General features: G+C 35.8%; 1 protein-coding gene across 1 annotated transcript in view; it reads left to right on the forward strand.

Annotated features, from left to right (window-relative positions):
* The window catches only part of SDCCAG8 (serologically defined colon cancer antigen 8), a 103,305-nt gene that overhangs the window by 21,180 nt on the left and 59,343 nt on the right, over window positions 1-22,782 (forward strand). Inside the window, exons 12-13 of the mRNA XM_030447220.1 lie at window positions 521-637; window positions 12,915-13,057. Of these exons, the coding sequence (XP_030303080.1) occupies window positions 521-637; window positions 12,915-13,057 (260 nt within the window). The remainder of the gene's footprint in view (window positions 1-520; window positions 638-12,914; window positions 13,058-22,782) is intronic.

Consider the following 22,782-nt stretch of genomic DNA (forward strand, 5'->3'; position numbering starts at 1 on the left):
AGTTTGTAGTAAGTTTAAAATACTCTGATATAACTTTGAAGATTATTCTATTTGCATCTAAACATTTCCTTTTTTAACAGTGCAAAATTGGCAAGATAAGAAATTGTGTCCTGATGCAGGAGTGTAATAGATCTTTTATTTCTAGGTTTTGAAAATGTTGACATGGGATTTTAGAGATGGGAGAAGAACATAAAACCAGCAGCTGTAGTTTCACTGTGTTTAGTATCACTGCATTTAGTATCACTTATATTTACAACATAAATATTTATACTTAGCAAAATCTTGATCCGACTATAATTGAATCTAAAAGGCACTGCATATTGCAAAGTTAATGACTCTATAGAGAACTCGGATCGACCTTTTTACAGAAAAAACATTTACCGTATATATTCTCAAAATATCTGTAAATTCAAATATGTTGCATGCAAATGGCCTCTAGAGGGCAGCAAAAGATCTAATTGCAAAACCCGGGCTATGGATTCTTGAAGCTACAGATCATGTTGTCTGTGTAATCTAACAGGTGTGTGGAGAAATGCGCTATCAGTTGAATGAAAGCAAAATGAAGAAGGATGAGGCAGAAAAGGAGCTCAGAGAGTACAGAGCAAAAACTATAAGGGAGCTTGAAGTTAAGGACCAGGTAAGAGATAATACTGCTATAACTTTGCAGTTATTAGAAGCCTAAGTAGGGTTGTTTCAAAATCTGGAATTATTTGTTTTTCTAATAGTGGTCATTTGTTACTGTTAAATGGTTTCTAAATTAATGGCAACAAGCCAGCTATTACTGGTAAATAAATACCTCTCGGTTATCTTACTCTTATTTTCAGCCCTAGTATTATTGTTTTATGTTGTTTAAACACTCATTCAGTGTTTTCATATAGACTTACTCTATAATATGTATTCATACAATGGACTTAAATTTTATGTTCTGTATACATATGTTTATACACTTTTTCTCACAAATAAATCCACACATAATTACCTACACATGCAGCCTGACAAAATATGAAACACTCTTTAAGTATAACCTAACCATACAAAAAAATTAAAGTCTTCTGTCTTCCACTTTTTTTAAAATATTCAAGGTTAGTGAATGCTGGGAGTCATAGAAAAGTGTAAAAAAAAAAACAAACCAAAAAACAAAACAACAAAACCAAACAAATTAATTCCTAGAAAAAAATAACTACGTAAAATTTCTACTATACATTAATTGTTGATTATCTAAAACTGTTTTTTATAATATTAAAAAAGCAAACAGCGTGTGCATTACAAGTGGTCTGTGAGGAAACATCCCATGCAGTAAGGATCATTAAAGTAACCCGCGACATACTTGGCAAACAGCTTGAACAGGTGTAGTCTGCATCTTTTGAAGTGCCCTTTTTTGTTGAGGCTCTATCTGTTTTTCTCTCTGTACTCAAACTTCCAATTATTCCTTCATAAGTTTTGATTTGCACATAAGAGTGAATGTCTTCTGTATACACAGATGTATAAAATGCACGAGAACAATTTTTTCAGATGCATTTTGTTATTAGAGCAACCTATCCATTAGGTTTAAAAAATTATTTTTTTTTTAAATACATGAACAAGTCAGTCCCTGTGCAAGAATATATGCAGGGAAAAATGCAGTCTCCCTAAAATTGTATTTTTATTTATCAGCTCCTCAAAATCTTCATGTAGGACAGTAAGCTTATTAACTTAATAAAGTATGAACTTAGGCTGAAAGAAATATTAATTAAGATTAAAAATATGTATATTGAAAAGAAAAGTTTATTAGATAAAATAATTCTCTATGTATATAAACTCATACAGAGCAGAAAAACAGGGGCCTTAATGCATTTTGTTTTCAGGGCTGGCTTTCTGTTTTTTCACTCCTGCATCCTTCAGGCCTCAGGACACTTAGAAAAACAAAAAAAACCCCAGGCTTGTCGTCTGTGTCTTGACACATTTCACAGATAAGAGAGTTGGCATAATCTTGGCATACAAATAAAACAGGATGTGTTTTAATAAGATATTTGAAGAAGTATCTTGGATTTTAAATCCTATTCTCCAACTTGCTCCAGGTTTGCCCTTTGAACCAATTGCAATATTTAACAAAATATTTTAGCTTCGTGCATTGACATACTGGTATTTTATTCTGTGTGGAATGAAAAAAATTAGATGATTTATAAGTTGATATAATAAAAGTGAAGTGATGGGAAGGAGAGTCCCTATCAGCAAAGACTATTAGAGTAATTCAGTAATTACATAAATTGTTCAAATATGATTGTTGGTTCCTTAAAAAAAGGAAAAACTATTTTGAAATTCTTAGGCTAAACATTTAACAGCTGTTTTATAGCTGTGACTAATTATCAAGAAAGTTATGTGCAGGTCCTAATGTTATTTAACATGCTAAGAAAGAAGGGTGTATGTACACTTCAGGATTTGTTGGAGGGGGAAGTGTTGTTTCTTTGTCACAATCAAATTTTATCAAATGTTAGTAAGTCATTGCAAATTATTTAATTTCAACGAAATGAAATGAGCTCAATGGCATCTAGCTTTGTATTAAAAGAAAAACCTGAAACATTTCATCTTATATGGCACTGAATAGCAAATAGTAATTGTTCTTTGGTCTCTCAGCCATGACCTGACCTTCTGTCTAAGAAACAGAGTTGATACCTTCCTTGGCCACCATCTGCTCATAATAAATACATATTTATTTTTTTTTAGGTAGAGACACAATAATGTATGAATATTTTCATGGTTTCCTAAATTAAATAGTGCATTTTGCTGTTTAAAAGGAGACAATCATATTTCAGATTGTCTTTTGATATATTGAAATTGAGTTTACTCTTTCTTAAAATATGATTCTACTTTTAATCATGCTGTGAATAAATGTTAGTTTTGAATATATATTTTCATTTATGCATAGTGACTTTTAAAAAGGGATGAAAGTTGTTCAGGTATGTCAGAATAGGCAGAAAACCCTTTTTCTACCATTTAGGATCATTAGATTCATAAACTTATATGTCAGTAAATATATATATTCATTATAGTGATATTAATTTCTTGAAAACGGTGTTTGTATCATTTAGGAAAATTAAAGGGATTTTGTATTATTTGTCTTATTCTCTAGTATCTCTTTTCCTAACTTTATTAATCCGTTAGGATTAATAACAAATATTGTCACCTTGGTGTGACTACCTGTCATGAAATTTCTTAAATGAGCGTTTATTTCTTAAACATGAATGTTTCTTAAAAATGAAGAAGCAATGAGCAACATTACCATGTAAATAGAATAAGTGTTTTGTTATATCATCCATCATGATCCTGATCAACATGAGGATTAAGGAAGGGGGGGGGAGGACAAATACATACATCGCACAGTTTCTGTACACACAAAAACTGCATCTGTTCATCTGGCCCAGTATGTTATAAAGTAGAATAACCTACTGCCCTCTCTTTTTTTGCACCCTCAGCCCTCCCATTGTGGATGTAGACATGCTGAAGTAACTGTGCCGTGCTTAATACTTTTCCTTCTTAGGAACAAGCTTTATAAGTTACAAGAGTGTAAATGCCTTCATGGCAGTAAACGGTGTCCACACTAGGGGTTGTACTAGCACAGCTATATCAGAGAAAAGGCACACCCTAACCTAAATAGCTGTTAGCAGAACAAAAATTGTGTGGCATAGTTGACACAGCAGGACTTCACTTTTATAATACTTGTTCTGAGAAGCTGGAAGCACTGCATAATTTGTGCTTTTCTAATAAAAATCATACTTTTGACACACTAAATCATTTCCTCAGATTACATCATTCGATCTTTTTTGCTCTGCATTATAAAAATAAAAATGAAGTACACTGTTAATCATTTGCTTTCTGTTAGTATATAAATCTGTTTTATTTAGTTTATGAAATTTTGCAGGCTTCAGCATGTAGAATTGAAACCAGTTTTTCAATAATGGTTTGTGCAGTCCTAGCCAATCTGAGCATCATTCTTGTTAGTTCTTACCAGTAACATTGCACCACTGGGAATCAAGATCTTGTAATTCAGCAATACAACATGTTAAATTCAACTGCAGAAGCTAACTGAAGCTTTAAAGTTTTCTTTTACCATGTTTTGAGGAATCAGGTAAATTGTGTAGTAATAAATTCAGACCCATGATCTTAACCTGTAAAAACCCATTTTTTTAATACTGTCTTTAAAATTGGACAAACATAGTTTGAAGCATGGGTTTACAGAATTAAATTGCCTATTTTGTAGGTGAAAGAATGAAAAGCCCGCAGAACTTTATACCAAAACCACCAGATTTTTAAGACTTGCCTGTATGGATATTCATGAGCCCAGATAAAAAGAAGTTTGAGAGTTACTGATACATGCAATGTATACAAATGGAAAGAGCTACACATCAAAGTGTTTCTGTGTAGTATGACAGAACGTAAATGATGTCTCTGTACACTATAGACTGACAATTTTGCAGACAAATAAAAATCTGGCAAAATTGCAGTCCAAAAGCATTTTGCCAAAAGATATTTTGGGAATGTTTATCTCATTTGTCATAAATCTGTGATTTATACTAACCTCATTTAGACATTATAAGCGGAGGGATTACTGACTCCATCTTCATCAGAAGGAATGCAGGACAAAAATTTGGGTATATGTCCTGGAAAAACTGTAGTATCTCCAAGACCTGTACAAACCTTCTGAAGACACTGATTCACTGAAGTGTCTTTTGAAGTGTCTTTTTATGAACAGGTATTATGCTTCCATGAGTCAGACTTCAAAATACTAGTTTTTTCACAAGCTGGATATCAGCAGATGTTTTGAAACTTAATAAAATTGCAAGTTTTAGTAATGGGTGGATTAAGTTTATGAATTCTTGTAACAGTCCTATATCTAAGAGTTTGTGACCTCCTTAGTTAAAAAGTTGCTACGGAAGTTCTGTTTTGAAGCTCTGTTAAATCATTAAACATACTTGAAGGCTATTTTTCAGGAAGGAAAAATCAAAACCCAGGAGGCACCTTGAAACTCTGATCAAATTTTCTTACCTGCTCTTACCTTAAGTATAACGACTTTAAAAGTAGCAAATCCAAACTGGTTTTGTACAAGAAAATATTAAGAAATGTTAACCTTTGCTGAAACTTTAACTCTTTTTAATGTATCATTTGCAGTTTGGGGCATTTAATGCAATAATTTGAAAATAGGTAAATATGAAGAGAGTGAAATTTTCATTTTCTATGCCTTGCTTTGATATGAATTTTCTGAGCTTTTCAGAAGGAACATCATTCTTTTTTGTAAATGTACTTACTAGATCCTCTCAAGATTTTTGAGGAAGAACATTAATCTACACCCCTGAAATGTATAAGAAAATAATTATGATATGGCCTCTGCTGCTCTTCTATGGTATTGCTCTCTTCTGTCAGCCATCCATTCCTCAAGGATCAGTGGTACAAGCAAACTTCATTAACTTCTTGGATTTTTCATATGGAAACATGACCCAGGGACTGGGATTTCCAGCAGTAGAATTTTCTGGTCTGCATTTTCTGTTCTGGTCTGCTTCCCCTGAGCAGCTGGCCTGCTAAGAGGAGTGACCCAGTTGGTAATCAGGATTTTATCATTCCCAGGTGTACTTGGCCCATACGACCTTGATCCACGCTGAGTCACACTATCAGTAGACGGAAAGAGAAAATAATGTATATGCACTAAACATTATTCAAAGTAGGAAAAATCACAGAAATAACAGAAAGTGAGGGGTTGGAAGGGACGACAAAAGATTATCTAGTCCAACCCTCTTGCCAGACCAGTATCAAAAATCATTGAATAGCTCTTGGTATAGTGTGTGTATGCATTGTATTTAAAACAAACAACCAAACTTGTTTTCTGTTGTTTGGGGTTTTTTTTCTCCTTCTTAGACTGGAAAAATGGTGGTTTTATCAATAGTCACTGTGCCATCAATCAGGAGGAGTATAGAGGTCCCTGACTATCACTTGTCAGTTGTTACTGCATATATATTCTTTACAGCTATTTGTTAATGCTGTCCAGGATATAATAGTCAATGCCACATCATTAATCTCAAATACATCTTTGAAAGTTAAAAAGTAGTAAGTTTTGTTCTTTCCTGTTTTTTTCAATAATGAAGTAGGAGTAATCTTCCTTTTTCCTATATGCATCCCTTCTTTTCTGAAATTCCCTTATCAGCAAGCAAGCCATCTATTTTGCACCACCCTGTTCTCTCCCCATCCCTCCCAGTGCAATCTGTTAAAATAAAAATGTCTTGTGGAACAAAATCACTTTCTTATCTCTTCTGGTGGCTGCTGAGCTAATCTCCAGTGCAGTGGTGTTGTCTGTTTAAAATGGGACTGGAGTAATCTCTCTCTGGGTTTGAAAGTTTTGTTCCTGAAATAGTATTGCAGTTTAAATATTTTGGCAAATTGAAAGCAAATATTCTCAGGGAAATAATGAGGTAAAATCCTTGTATAACATGTTTCAGCCATTTACTATTGTCTGCTTCCCAGGGACTTTATCTGTGGTATCCAGGGGCCTCATCGCTGTTGAGAGTTTCACAAGGATAGACATTTAAGATTGTTGCTTAATGAAAAAATTGTGTGTGTGTGTGAGTATTCATAAATATATACTTAACAACACAATGTTTTTGTTGCTTCAGTTATCTGTTGCAGATAGAAAGTTTGCTTTAATTTGGTTTAAAGATGTGTGCATTTAACAGCAGTCTTAAATGAATCTATGTGATTCTCAAGTTCCTCCATCACCCCTGCTCTTCTTAGCAGACTGCAGCATCCTCTCTGTTAGTTCTCAGGGGTTTTGTGGAGGGTTTGTGGCTGCTGAGCTTCGCTGAGGTGATGGCTCCCATCTTGAGCCTCTGCCTTTGAAATGGAGCACATGGGGTGCCTCAGTACTGCCAGGTGCTCTTACATTTCTTTGCACTGCAAGTGACTAAGTGGTCAGGAAACTCCTTCCCTTTGAGGAGCTGAGGATTCCTATTGGATCAAGCTAGAGTAGTAGCTGTCCAACAAATGACAGCCTACATTGCTTATCTAGGTTATGTATTTGCTTGTCCTTGTGGTCTTTAGAGGTCACTTGGCTTATGAACCAGGCACAGGGAAAACTCTTCAGAGGAACCATGGGTGTTTAGTGCATCTCCTTCTCGTCTCATGTTTCTGCTCCCATTACTTTCCTTTCATGTCAAGAAAGGTTTTTTACATTTCTTTTGTGTGCTAAATGTTTTGTAGAATTTGCAGTTGTCCTATGTGTTTTTTCTGATGGACCTCTTTGAAAGAGGTGTTCTTTATGGACACAAGTATTTCTTAATATTTCTTTGTATATTCCCACAGCTTTATAACAGTTCTACTTCCAGAAAGGAGAATTCTTCTTTAAAACCAAATTTAGTTTTCATAACTCCTTTTTTATCCTCATTTCGATTTGAATGGGAAGCAGCAGTAATTGATATAGAGTGCAAAAGGGACAGAAACATTTGATGGTATGTGACATAACTTCACGATGGCCCTAACATTCTTATATGAAGTTGAATAGTTCTTTAGGTCCAATGGGCTATGTCAGATGGCCACACCTGGGAGGTCTGAGGTTTAGAGACCACTCGGAATCTAAAGTTGCTTGATTGATACCAGGATTAGGATAGAAATGGCTGCAGGTGACCCCTGCTGCTTATGGACTAATAACTCATCTCGTCTGTGCAAAGAGTTGCTATAAAAACTGTCTTGTTTTGTTTTGGCTTTTTTAATTAAAAATAATTTTAAATATTGTTTGTTCTGTCCCTGATTAATTAACCTATAGCCCATTAATAAAGAGAGAAGACAGCAGTATTAAACAGTACAAAAACTTCCTGTCCCTGTTGTCTATCATGTTTCAGTGTGTGTGAATGGCCATACAGGTGGCACATCTCAAAAAGACATTAATTATAACCTCAGTCCAGTGCTCTATCATAATTTCTTTGCTTTGAAAGGCAACTTCAGTAAAAGAAATTAAGCGTATTAGCATCAGGGCTGGTAAAATTTTAATGTGTATTAATTTGAAGTTTGTTTTTATAGATACTGATTGTGTTCTGTGGATGTACCTAAAAATATCAATGATGATAGCAAACATAGTTAACTTTAACATTATATTTGGTTTTCTTTTTTGGTTCTGTTATATGTCCCTTTAGTCTTGTAATAATGGTGGAGAAAGAAGTATGAAACAAAAAGAAAGGACTGTGAATTCATACAAAAACTTTCCAGACTTTTACTGCAGAATTTGTGCAGTCGTGCAGAATTTATTTTTCAGACTGTTATGTATTTTCTTACCTGACATGAGAGCACACAAGTACAACTGTGTTGTTGACAGTGAGAGTGAATGTCATAAATCACCAATTCATATGGTTTTAGCGTATTTCTGATTTCGTTAAGTCTTCAGAAGTTGTTTTTGCATTTACTTGAGAGTAAGAGTTCTTTTATCACAGCTTAATCATTCCCATTTGTTTAAAAAAAAGCATTTGTCTTTTCTGTCAGTTTGCTGCTACTTAAAATTCTATGAAAAACATCTGCTAGTTTGGAATTTTAAGTTGCATTTTTCTGCATACAATAGAATCAGCATCAGTATGAAAAGAATTAAACAATTTTAATCTTTAATTTGGCTTGTTTTGAATGAAATTATTATTTCATTTTATCATAATTTGTAGAGATAAAAAGATGTTGAGTTAATTAAACAGCACAGTTTTACAAGATACATAAGTATTGTTAGGTGAAGATAATTTATGATCATTTCTGAAGAGGATATTTGAAGACTTGATTTAGTGTTTGAATAATCATCTTTTGTGGTTTTTAGTAAGTTGCATTTATGTAACTGAATAAGCAGCTCCAGTGTTTACTTAAAAATACATTCTGAAAATCAGAAGATAATTTGTAAATTCATGATAAATTTATGAATGAGAAGTGAAATACTTTAAATGTTTCAAGAAAAAAATATAGAAGGGTCCTAAATGCTTCAAATGGAGATATAAAAGGTGGGATTACTGAAAAAAAAAGAGTAATTGAAGTAGAATAAAATTTTACTGCAGTTATATTTCACTTAGGCCTGAATTTTTGTCTAGTAAAGCTTCTTTCTTGTAACTGAATTATATATGCATGCAGAATGGTATTGATGTGTTTTGGCTTACTAATAATGATGTGTCTTTTACCAGGGTTTAGTCTGACATCATTCAATGGCAGAGTGCCTGTTGATATTCCTGGGAGTTTAGGTGACTGCAGTGCAAGGCAGATTAAATATTACTTTAAAAATTACATGCAGAACTAATAAGATTATTAAAGTTACAGAGTTAAGCACCAGAAGTTGCCTGTTCCAACCTTAATGTAGTCTTGTTGTACATATACATTATGATAATTCTGTTCCTTGTTATACTGAAAATCTGTTTCAGATTTTCTTATATGCAAGATTGTCATCTGTCTTTTTGCAGTTCTGTACTCCATCTCTTGTCTCTCACATACATTGAAAAGTTAAGTACCTTGAAGAAATACTCTCTGATCATCTTGTAAAGAGCTGTATCACAAGTGATAGGCACTGAGGGATCAAATTAACGCTGCATGAGAAACAAAGTTGTCAGCAAAATACTTCACTTTGTTTCTGTGCTGAAGCCCAGATAGCAGCTACAGAACTGCTTGTAGCTTCCCAGTAGAAGTAACACGGAAACTAGTTGGAGTCTGAGTAGTGTTGGAAGGATACTCTCTGATAAGGTGCCCTGCAGGAATGGAGCATTTGTCTTCTGTAATTTCTCAGTGTTTTAAATTCTGAGTTTAAAGTTCTGAGACTTCATAGTCTCAGTTTCAAACTATAATCTCAGTCTTTAAACCAAAGTCATTAAACACTCAACCAGTAATGTTCAGAGTATGGGCTGTTTTCACTGTGCTGATGTGTTGCTCCTACCAAATTACTTTCTATGGATGTTTGCTAGTGTTACATGACAGAATTTAACTGTGTTCCCAAAATACACCTGGGTTAGATGCTTTGTGTTTCTAAGTTGCTGCTAGCACTTTGTCTTGGATGAATTTTCACTGCCATCCATTTCGCATGAGGTTCTCTGCTCATGGAGGTGTCTACCATGGTTGTAGCAGGAATTCATGTGTATAATTGCTACTCTTCATAGAATTAATGCTGTGGCCATCTCTAAATATTGGTGTTAAGATATATTTTTATATATATATATATATACACACCTACACGCATATACACATATACATACATGTGTGTGTAAAAGAACAGATTCTGAGTTTTGGAATTACTGATGCAAATAGCAGAAGTAAAATTGTTCCTCAACACCTGTGTTTCATACTTTTTTTAAGAAATCATAAGATTCCTGTAAATCTTTAAAGATCCTGTCATGGAGTTGTTGTCTGAGAATTTCTCCCTGCTCTTTCATGACAACTGAAATCTATGGGTGTATTCTTGGGTTCAACCCTGCAGGTTCAGCATCTGCCTGATGGAAGCAGAATATTTTCACCAGAGGTTCTTGCACTTGGAATTAGTTTCCTTCTGTGGGTCTGTGTCAAAACCTGACTGAGCCTGTTTAACTCTAGGCAATGGTGTAAAGCCCATCTGTTCCTGGAAACTTTTCCCTGAAGGAGTGATCTGGATTGGATTTATGGTCTCAGCTGTGATTTTTTCAAATACTTAGTTGATGCTTTCTGACTAATTTGTAGTTTTTTTAAAGGTATGCTTGAATATGTTCTTAAAGTAAATTTTAAGAATGGTTTAAAGAATGTTTCTGAACTTCCTTATCTTTACAGTTAAAGACAATGAAGAACTCATGTCCCTGCTTACTGTGAAGGGAGAAATAATATTAATGAACTGCTGCTAAGAAAAATAGAGTGTAGAGAACCCACTGAGACTTTTATTCTGTTTAAAATATGCAAACGTCTGTGGGAATAAGTGAAAATGTAAAGCATATGTAACTGAATACCTCTGCACACCTGGTTTAAAATATTCTGGAAGTGTAATAGGTTGTCACATTTTTAGAGGGGAAGAATACAAATTATTTTGCAACTAGCTTCACTCTGTTTGTATTCAAACTTGGAATGACTGATTTAATTGGTAGGTGGTCTATGTAATAAAGCAAGGTGACATTCAAATTCTAATCAAAATTTCCTTCATGACCCTTGAAGTGCTCTTGTGAACAACTGTAGAGCTAAGTAACTAGTAAAAATAAAAATAAATTTAAAAAGATAATTTGAAACTTTTTTTCTGGATGAAAAGATTGTCTGCAACATCATGACTTACTGTAAGTGGTTAAGGGTAACATTTAGGTTAACATGGCAGGAAAAGAGACAACAGTATTACAAATGTGCTTTGAGTACAAATATTGGGACTGCATTACATGAATTCATTCTTACAGGATGTATGAATAATTTCATTAAGTAAAGAAGATAACAGGTTTTTCTATTAATGAGGAAGCTATCACAAAATATTACTCTAATTTTAAATTAGAGAAGAGTAGATTTAGATTGGATGCTAGGTTCTTTACCGTGAGGGCAGTGGAAACATGGAACAGGTTGTCCAGGGAAGTGGTTGAGGCCTCATCTCTGGAGATGTCCAAGGTGAGGCTTGGTGAGGCTCTGAGCAACCCTACCTAGTTGAGGGTGTCCCTTCTTACTGCAGGGGATTGGACTGGATGACCTTTAGGGGTCCTTTCCAACCCAAATTATTCTATGGGTTCCATATAACTTCTAAAGTAAGTTATAATGTGAATTTGAAGTCTATTTAATAGCTATTCAGTACTGTCTCCTTATATGAACAATTTTATTCTGTGCTAAAAGTGACCTTTCACAGATTAGCTGACTGAAAACCATTCAAGTTCCCTCCAGCCCCAAGAGCAAATAAATATTTATAAAGGGACGTAGTACAGAATAGTTACTACATGATAAAATTACATTGTTAGCTTATTCTGTACTCTGTTGGTTGTCTTAAAATCATCCTGAGGACAAAGTATTGTATTATGATACAAATGTATTCCTTTAGATACTTGTATGTTTTATATGGATTTAGAGCAAAATGCATTCCATCTGAGAGTACTTGTGAAAAAAGTTTCAGTTATGACAATATGCTTCAGTTAGAGACAGTAAGTGCAGTATAGTTTGCTGTAAAGCAAAGGTGCCTAGAGGTATTTAAAAAGCATGTAGATGTGGTCCTTAGGGGCAGACATGGTTTAGAGGTGGACTTGGCAGTGCTGGGTTAACAGTTGGACTTGGTGAGTGTAAAGGTCTTTTGCAATCAAAATGATTGTATGATTCTGTGCAGGTCATGCAGATTTGCTTATTTTTAAAATAGATTGACTCATCAACTAACTAGATTTACTTAGCTTAATTGTCATGTAAGAACTAATGGTGTTAGAAAATGGAAGAATTAACCGCAGCTGGAATGTTTAAGATTCAGTTGTAACTCATAATTCATTTTCAATCATAGTAAAATTAAAAAATTACCTTTACCTTCTTGGATAAAGTGAGTGTGACAAAGCTGATTTCCCACATGTCATCACTTACGTAATAGGTAAGCAAAATGAATGACCACAAGAGCTATCCAATGCCCAGTAGGTTCTGATGTTCTGCTGCCTTCTGGGTTTCTAGCAGAGTGACTTCAACACACAAATATGGAAGCCTTCTCATTGGAAAATTATTGAACTCACAGATTTCTTAATGTGAAGACAATAACGTTGCTTGTGTGTTACTTTATACAGTTATGTTATGCATTTTGACTTTTCATAAAAATGTAAAATCAAATATTTCAATTTGCTTGGTTTGCCATTTTTATGGACAAACAGTATGTGTTCTAAAACAAAATGTGCGTTATTTTTAAAGAGCTTTGATCACAATAAGATCTATTGTCTTAAAAGGTATCTGTGTGTTTTTAAAATATACTTTCTTTGATTTTACAATTTTCTAAGAAAATAAAAAAACTGGGATTAGAGCTGAATGGAAACAAACAGCGTTTGGAACAAGCCCAGCAGGATGTGACAGGAGCCAAAGAGGAGTGCGTAAAACTGACAGAACTGCTGAGTAAATCTGAGCACCAACTGCACCTCACCAGGTACCCCTTATCCTATTACATGCTGTAGTACCAATTTCATTCTGCTAAATTTTTGCCAAAGGCTTCCCCACAGTTGTAGATGCTTGCAATCATTGACTGCATGGGCAGCCCTCAGTCATCTTAAAAGTGGAGATTTAAATAAGTGAATTATGAACTGTAAAGTGAGTTATGAACTGCCAGTATTACAGCATGAAGAAAAGGCTCTTTTCAGCTCTGGTGATGAGGTAACATGCATTTGGGCAGGAAGAAGAGAAGGAGAGAGTGCAGCTACATTCTTCTTGTTTCTGTGTTGGGTAGCCAAAGACTTTTAAATGTCATTTGAGACTGTGATGTACAGTAGCATCTTTAAGCATAGGAGTTCTCAGATTAATAACCTGACATTTCTGCAGAATGACAGGAACATTAACAGAACCACGTTAAGCTTCATTGAAGGTTAAAGAGTTATAATACTGCTTTCTGTGAACAGGAAGTAAGCTCAAATATGTGAGGAAGGTGTTCAAGGCATTTGCCCCAAGAAGATGTGATACAATGCAAAAACTGTGGGGAGGAGACTTTGAATTTATTCCATCCTTGGATATAGCTCCCAGAGCCATTTACTGTACTGTTCATTGCACATTTCCAGAAAACACCAAAAGATTGACGTCTCAATGATTCATTACAGCTTGAGTATTTGGTAGCTGCAAGAATGCTGTCTGCTGGGTTCTGCTTGGTTTTGCGTGTGGATTTTATTCTATTCTGTCCCCCCTGCTTCCCCTAAGACTGAACATCCAATCTGGCAGCTCAGTCCTTACATTAAACAAGTCAAGTTACTTTAGAATTTTAGGTGGCGGGGTAGAACCATCAAAATTTTATCACTTTGTAGGAGTCTGCATGTTTATGCAAGTCTTTTACTCTTTTGGCTTTGTGAGAATTCTGCCATTGATTAACTGGAAATAAAATAGACCCTCACCTAAACTAATAAATTCAATGAATCACTTTTTTATTCAGCTAAATTTCTGTGTAATTCAGGGCACGGTTGTTTAACAGATGGAAGAAAGTACCACCCTAACAGCCTGTATTTAGAGAAAAAATATGCTAGAGGTTAATGAACTTGAAAAAAGTTTTGGGTGAGTTGTTAAGATATCTAAAGTTTGGATTTAGCAGAACTTTATTACTAATGATTTGTTGTGATAGTTAACCAAATGGCTTATCACGCTCCTTTTAGCAGAAGACTGATTATATGCAATAAAACTCTGGATATCTTGAAGAAAATCTGACTAGCCAATTTTTTTTTTTAAATTATTATTTTATCTTTTTTAATACTCAAAATGAGGATTATTGCCTACTTCTAAATAGCAAGGTACATACAGCTGGATACCAAACATACAGATGGTTCAGATGGCTTTTCAATTTATGGTGTCTGATAAAGGAAGTTTCTGAGATGCAAATCACTGGAAGCTGTGTACTATATTTTGGGCAAGTAATATTCTGTGCTGGCCCTGTTCACACAAAGTTTCACAGACATCTGATTTTGAGACAGATGCTGATATGCCACAGATACATTTTCTAACTTAGTACAGCTACTTTTCTGCAATGTCCTAACCTTAACCTGGATATTAAAAGAAACTTAATCACTGAAAAGTTTATCAAATACTGGAACATACTGCTCAGGGAGCTGGTTGAATCACCATCCCTGGAGGTGGTTAAAAGACATGTAGATGTGGTGCAAAGGGACACAGTTTAACACTGGACGTGGTAGAGTTATGTTAGTGGTTGCAACTTGATGGTCCGAAATGTTTTTTCCAACCACAATGATACTGTGATTCTGTGTAATCTTTTCTTTATTTTTTTTTATCCTTTGTTCCATTTTCTGGCCTTGGTTTATAGGTGGTGAAATGTTTTGGGTTTTGTTTTTGGTTTTTTTTATTATTATTATGGTAACATCTCGTTGTTAGAAAAATGCACTGAAGCATGGGAAATGGTTCGAATCCTTCTTGTTGATATTCTCCAAATTCTGTAATGTGATGTCCTCTGTAGGTTTTTTGTGTCATCCTAATCTTTGAAGTGCCTGTCTGCTTTCTGGGAAAACAGTAGTGATGTTGCTGTCACAGCTGAAGAAGAGGGAGGGAGATGAGAGATTTGTGTGACCTTTTGTCACCATAGACTTGGATTGGTATGGCAGGGTTAGAGATGTTGTTCCACAGCTGTTTTCTCTGAGTCACAGAGGAAAAAATCCCCTACTAATATGAAACTTTTTGTGGCCTGTACTCTTTTGCTTCCTCTCAGATCCCTTCCTGCCAGAACAGGTTTTCTGAATTAGTGAAGGTATAAAAGTTAAATGTCTCCAGTGGCATTAGTTTTGCATTTGGAACTCCGTATGTTTTTAATGGATTGGTACATCCATAATTGTTGCACGTGAACTTGTGGTCTGCCTTCTTTAATTCTTTTTTCCCTTCACCTCACATGGAAGCTGTGCCAGTGAAAAATACTCATTGGAAATCTAGTGGTAATAGGAATCCTGTGGGGGTTATAGAATCATTCACTGTGTCACTTGCCAAGGAAAACAGATTTTAAGCTCTAGAGTCCTGCCTGTGGGAGGTTGCTGCAGAAATTGCACTGATTTAGTGCATCTCTTGGGGATTCTGGCCTTGGCCTCATCCTGCTGATTTCCCTCTTTTCAGGAGAGGACCAGCTGGCCCACTTCAAGTCTTCTTACAATGCTGGACTTGTGGGAGTCCTGTACTGCTGTTACACGGTTGTGGACAATCTTTCTGTTGCCTTGCATGACCTGTCTGGGTTGTTATGGCAAAAATCAGAGGTAGCCAAGGAGGTACAGAAAGAATTATTTGTTTTTTATGAGTTAGTATATTACTAAGGAGAAAAGTTCTTTTCTCATCTACTGATTCTAAGTTTGAATATTGAAAATAAGTACAGTAATAAATTGAATATGAGAACTTAGGCTTTTAATGTATGAAAATGAGATGATAAATATTATAATAGATTAAATGAGAGCATGCAGTCTATATCTTAAGAAGTTCTGCTCTGCAGAACTCTACTTTTCTCCAAGAGTCCTGTTTCTTTTACTTCATCCTAGTTTTCAGACACTATTGATTTGATTACCAACTAAACAGTTTCTAAGATAATAAAATGTATGTGTTAAAATCAAGAAAAAGGTTCCAATTATCTATTCTAAACCATTGCCACAGAGCTTAAATTTGCCTTTTCCTGTCACTTTTTTTCCTGGAGTATTATGTTTCTTAGAAATCCTTGCTATTAACATTCATTTCCAGTTATTGATTCTAGTCAATGATTCAACTGGGAAAATACAGAACTTTTGCTGTGTAGTTTTTCTTGTCAGTCACGTGACTTTGCAGATGTCACCATGCTGTGACACTGACCATGCTGGTTAAAGTTGTTAGGTGTTTTAACCCAAGTTTCAGCGTTGTTGTTTTTTACATTAGGGTTGCTGGAGTAGCAGAATCTTGGGAAATTACTTCTGAAGCTAAATTGCCATTACTTTAGCAAGGTTTGGTCTTTCTAACAAACCTTACTTGAATCCATTCTTCACAGAGTGCAAAACATGCAGATCCTATTGTTCTTAGTTCATGAGCAAAGAATTGTTAAAAATCATGTCAGTATGTTAGTGGAAAAGATCAAGATGTTAACAGTTTGCCCAGATCTTATAATCTCATCTAATTTAACAAAACTTTCCAATACTCTTGTACAACAGAATCATCAGTAAAAATTTCTTTTTTTTTTTATTGCAAAGCAAATCTGAAGCTATTATTTGTTTCAATTGCAGTCGGATGTGGTTCCTGTTTGTATGTACTAACGCAGTTAAATAAATCTAAGCAAGTGAGGGGAATCACTGAATTTAAAAATCATATTTTCTATGCCATCATGCATTTTCTCACACACGGAGTTAGGTAGATGGCTCTATTTTTGACTGAAATGTCATCTCAAATTTGTTGGGTGATGGAATGGACTTGTAGCGGATTTTCTTTATTTTTTTTTCTTTCTACTACTCTTGTTTGCATATATGAAACATTACAAGGAGCATAGAATATCATCTTCTAGGTGGGAAAGGACTACTAAGCAGTAGAATATCCTTCCAGATTCAGGTGACCTGCCAAGCTGCTCTGAATTCTTGTGTCACTCTCTTGAAGGATAAAAGTTTATATTACAGTGAGGATAGTGGATCTTGGTTTTGGTTATTTCCCCCCATTATGAGATATTTCTTTTCTCCTTTATTTTTGCAAATGATACAGTCTCTAGAAAACAGCGTATCAAAGAAAGTGGCATTTGTGGAGTACAGTGTAGTAGCCTTCCTACTGAGCATAAGTCCTTGCTAGTTTCAACGACTCCATTAATGCTAATTTGTATTACATGTATAATAAATCGCACACCTCCAGGTTCCTGGGGCTTTATTTAGTCACTGGAGCTTTGGTCTTGAGCTGGATGTTGTCACCGGCGTTCCTCATTAGAATTGCAGCATGCCTCATACATTAATTTCCCTGTTTAAGCTATAATATCTAGTGATGAAATGTAAACTAACCGTTTGATTTTTAGAAGGCCGTTATATTAAGCCTTCGAGGAATTGCACTATACTTAGTATTAACTATTTGTTTCTTGCTGTTAGTTTTGGGGTTTTTTTCTTAACAGTATCTATTACCTAGCAGCACAGTTAATGTCATGATTTTTCCAACAGTTTTAGCTCACCAGAAAGAGTCCATTGTCTGTGCTGGAAATTAGATAACATTTGAAGAAATGCTGCTACTAATATTAAATTACTGAAGTTTTATGTCCCCAGACTGACAAAAGGACAAAGAACAGTTAAACTGGGGGAAAGAGTGGGGGGAGAGGGGAGAAGAAGAAATCAAGTGTAAGCAGTAATTGATTTGTATTTTTCATATATATTTTGCTCATCTTTTACAAAACTATTATTTTAAAAGGCAGGGAGGAGTGATAACATAAAACAACTCTGATAACTAATAAACTTTTTAGATTCTGCTTCATATGTTTACTTTTCATTAAATTTAGGGATAGTTGCAACTATGTTGTTGTGATTCAGTCAACATTTATTTCTGTTTTTCATATACAAAGACATCGGGATGCCAGAAAATAAACTGTTAACAGAGAATTAACTTCTTTGGCACGCTTTCATACTTATCTTCCAAATTAAAGAAAATGAAATGGGCAGAAGCAGAGTGTAGATTACCTCCTTTTTGTCAAAAATGGTGGGAATTTGAAAATTAATAATAAAAAAGGGAACAGATGCAGTAACATGCCAGAGGGAGATTAATGTGGAGAGTAAAATCTGTGAGCAACAAAACTGAAGCAAACTGAATCAGTGGGAGGTGGTTGTACAATCAAAATCAGGATAAAAGAGAAATTACAAACAACCCTGCACTTGTCAAAGTAGTAGTAATGAAATCCTGACTCTGCCAGCAGCGAGAACCTGTGTTAGCACTTTGGGGTAAGGCCGGGAGCCGGGTGCCAGGTAGGAGGGCAGCGCGAGGCTGCTGGGCGGCAGCCATCGCGTGTGGAACAGATGGCGGGGAAAGCTGTCCGGGGAGGGGCTCCTTCGCAGAGCTAATCAGACAGTAACGGATAGGGCAGCTGGGAGGACTGACCACCGAGAGGCAAGCGGCGGGGTAGCCACAGCCTTCCACGATGTGTGCAGTGGTGTGCCCGCCGGCCGCAGAGAAGACCTTGCAACGTCTTTTCCACGCGGCGACCGCTCAAACTTTAGGGGCACGCGGCAGACCTCGCCCCAGCCCAAGGGAGAGGGGAAGCAGGGGCCACACGCCCAACCCGCTGGGCTTTGGGTACTTTCTCCCCAGGGGGACCGTGCCCCCCGCTAACCCCAAAGATTGGTGTCCTTGCTCCCGGTCATTCCGCCTGATGAGGACGCGTGGGTTTTTTTGTTGTATGGCAGCGGCATATTGAACGCAGAATGTGGCGATTGACAGAAATACAAAAGCACGTGGGCCTGGGGACTGACCCGGCAAAGTGATAAGAAAACTTTGCTCCTCTTGAAAAGGAGGGGAGAGCTGTAGGTCAGCACCTTCCCACAGGGTTGGGCCCCTCCGATGAATGAAACCAGTTTTCTTGTGTTTCGGTTTTGCTCAGAGGAGGCACTTCCCTCTTCATAAACGCGAGCTTGTGGGGAATGAATGGAGGTCCGAGCCTTCTGATCTTGAGTCACATGAATAATTTTACTCACGTTAGAAGATCAATAGAATTTCTTGTGCAAGTAAGAGGTAGTCATGTGCAAGAGGATTACGAGGTCATGCCCCATGTTGATGACTGTCAGCTTGAAAGAGAAATGAAAAACAAATTTTATTAAGGAAAGGAGGAAATAAAATCCTGAAGTGTGGCAAGGGAAACCTGACCTATTAGTGCCCAGTTTATATTGACTGGGATATGTGATACCTTTTAGACTTTTTCAACAAAGAAATCTACATCTCCCGCATCTGCTTTTTGAACTTGTGTATCTCTCGTCTGCAGAAGGTTTATAGCTTGGCTCAATTATTCATTTTGAGCAGGGAGGGGAGGAAACATTACAGGGATTTGAAATAGGTGGTATAACATAGCCATATGCTATTTATGCAGCAGTTTCTGCAATAAATCTAATTTGGTGCTGTCAAAAAAAATTAGACTTATTTGGTATAGCAGCACATTAGTAAATGATTGTGGTAGCTTTGAAAGTTGTCATTCACTCTGCTTTACTTGCAATAGAATCTTGCAAGCTTTTTTTCCCCCTCCTTTTCCCCCGAGCAACTCTGTGAAAATGTCTCAGTTCTTTGTCCTGCAGCTGTAGAAACTGCAAATATTTCCACAACAGAAAGATCTTGCTTTAAGATAATTGAAGTAGGGGATGGAAGAAAGAATAACCTCTATTGTTATAGGAATTATATGAATATATAGACAGAAAAATCAATAAAATGTAGGGGGATAAATTTCTCCCTTGCCTACAGGTTTTCATAGTGCAGCTGAAATTGTTTATCTGATTATACAGCATGTAGATAAATTAGCTGCACTGCGTTATTATAGAAGGTAAAATATTTTACCTGCCATGATAAGACCATATGCTGCTTTACGAAGACTGATACTGAATGATTTGAAATAAATCGGCTCTGTCGTGTTCTGGCAGTGCCTTGTAGAAATTTCGAAGCTGATGTACTTTGTGTCAGGATAATACACAGTTAATTAAATATATTTCTATTTAATTATTAAAACACATTTAATATGATTGTACAAACTGATTTACTGTATTTTTACTGATTTACTGTACAAAGTAAAGGCCACTGGTGAAGTTTAAAGGGGAAAGAGAAAATATAATTGAAGGAGTAAAGAATAAATCCAAAATTGTGTATTAATTTTGAATATGAAAGTCTTTATAAATCACTTTTTAAAAAAATTTTAAAGCATTTAGACAAGGTTGACAATTAATCTACTGTCCTAAAGTACACATTTCTCAAAGAAAAGGCGATAACACATTTTCAGATTTTAGTCTGAGGTTCATCTGAATTTTTCTCCATGGCTCTTAAGCTGCAACTGGTCACATCAAATTTCTCTAATGATTTCATCTTTTATACATCGCATCAGGTTGCTGAGGCAGCCAAATTGCTGCTGCATGTAGAGTGTGGTTCAGGAGCACTGACAATACTTAAAGCTCTTTGGAGCAGGCAGTGAATTCGGATGAAATACAGAAGAGACTTAGCTGCTGTAGAAAACAAACATCTTTATAAGGTCTTTGTTTTGAGCAGTTATTATTTAGCACTTACATTAATAAGTTTACGCATGTGTATCAAATATTTACTTTGATCTCATTCAAATTAGCTTTTCTATGTGTGTGACTAATGACAACAGGGTAATGATTTATTTTTTTGATGCGTAAAAATCTTTCAGACGTATTCAAGGCTGCTGAGTTTTTTGCTGACTTTGCTACTGGAAAAATGGATCTGATTTTTATCTTTAATTTTGACTTGTTCTACAGTTTTCTCTCAAGTACATCTGAAAGCTTATTTTCACAATAAGCTAAAATGTACTTTTTCTATCAGCACTTAGTATTGGTGAGCTGCCTTGTGCTTTCACAGGTGCATTCAAAGTTATTTTGTGCAGTCACAGTGATTGTTGGTTTGGTTTCTTTTTTTTTTTTTTTTTTTTTCTGTTCTTTGCAAGATTCAGCTCTGGACATTCTTGCCTAGGAAAAAAAAAAGAAATCAATAGAGAACCCAAAGGGTCCTCAACTGGGGACTTGATCAGACTTGACATTGAAGAGCATCAGCCTGTAGGTTGTCATCTCTAGAGGAGGTAGCTGGTGGATGGAAGGGAGGAAGGAAAATCACTGAGTGTGCCAGCTTTGCCTGCCTGGCTGCTCTCCTCACCCCCTTGCTCAGTGCCCTTGTGCCAGTGACTGGTCAGGGGGAAAGTGGGAGCTGGGAGATGCCTGTCCTGAGCAAGCAGATGAGCTCAGCCTCTGCTGTCGGCTGCTTGACAGGGCTGACCACCTTCCCCTGGCTGTGCTGGCAGCATGGCAAGCTTAATAGTGTGCCACTGTTGGTTGCCCCGTGTTCCTGGTGGTTTAAATATCAAACTACATTTGTGTAGAAATAGAAGCAACTGTTCTTGATTAGCTTCTCCTTGTTGATCAGTTGCCTTCCACAGGGCTTTAATAAAGACAGGGTGAAAAAGTTTCTTTGCGGTTAGGTGGGACGTGGCTGCATCTTTTTGTTTCAGAGTTCTTCTATTTCCAGTACTTTTGTTCACCTGCCTATAATTTGCTATGGAAGAGGATCACAGCATCAGAAAACATTCTCCTGCAAATGCAGGGACTAGTCCCTATATAAGGGGTATATCAGTATTAAGTTATTATTCAGCTAAACTTGTTCAGTATTTGTCAATTCAATTTTTATTAGAGTCAAATTCAGACCTAACATAAGTATAACTGCATTTCTGCTAATGAGATTGGATTACCTCCTGGATTTGCTCCCAGAAAGCTTTATTTTAAATTCCTTTTTGGTAGAAGGGTAATAAAAAGGGTGCTTTGTTAAAATTGCTTACAAAACTTAAAATATGTGGGGTTTTTTTGGTACTGTATTTAATATTGGAGAAAGACTTTTTTCCTTTTTTTTTTTCTTTTTTTAAAGGATACCCAAGGTATGCAGTGAAATTTAAAGATATTTCTTATTTTAAAAGAATGAGACTCTCAAGGAGGTTAGTTAATAATTGAGGAGCTTGTGGTTATCAGAACGTATTCCTGAAAATAAATATGAGCAAAGTAATTGCTAAAAATAATGTATCCTGTTGTGGCAATATGAATTTAATCTCAGCCCTGACAAAGAATCTTTACGATTTGCCTCTATGTAGAAGGCAGTATTTCAACAGAGAATTGCATATGTGTGTTTTGCAAGGTTTGAAAACAGGAAAAAATACTCAGGGTTTTGGTTTTGGGTTTTTTTGGTGTTAAACAGTGTTACATTTGAAACATCAGTAGGTAAGTTTAAAAAAAATTCTGCAGATGATGTAATTTACAGTGAATGCTGTTGGATGCTTAAAGGTTTTACTGTACACTTAAATCATTTGGCTGCTCCCCTTTTTTCTTTGCATTTTTTAGTCTGTATCTTTGTTACATAGTGATAAAATGAGAGTAAAGAGCTTTCATTTATCATTTTATTTGTACTGGTTTTATTATCCTTTTCCATAGCTGTGCAAGTCTTTCTCAGATTATGCTAGTCTTT

Source organism: Calypte anna, chromosome 3 (assembly GCF_003957555.1).
Source record: "Calypte anna isolate BGI_N300 chromosome 3, bCalAnn1_v1.p, whole genome shotgun sequence".
NCBI classification, from domain to species: Eukaryota; Metazoa; Chordata; class Aves; order Apodiformes; family Trochilidae; genus Calypte; species Calypte anna.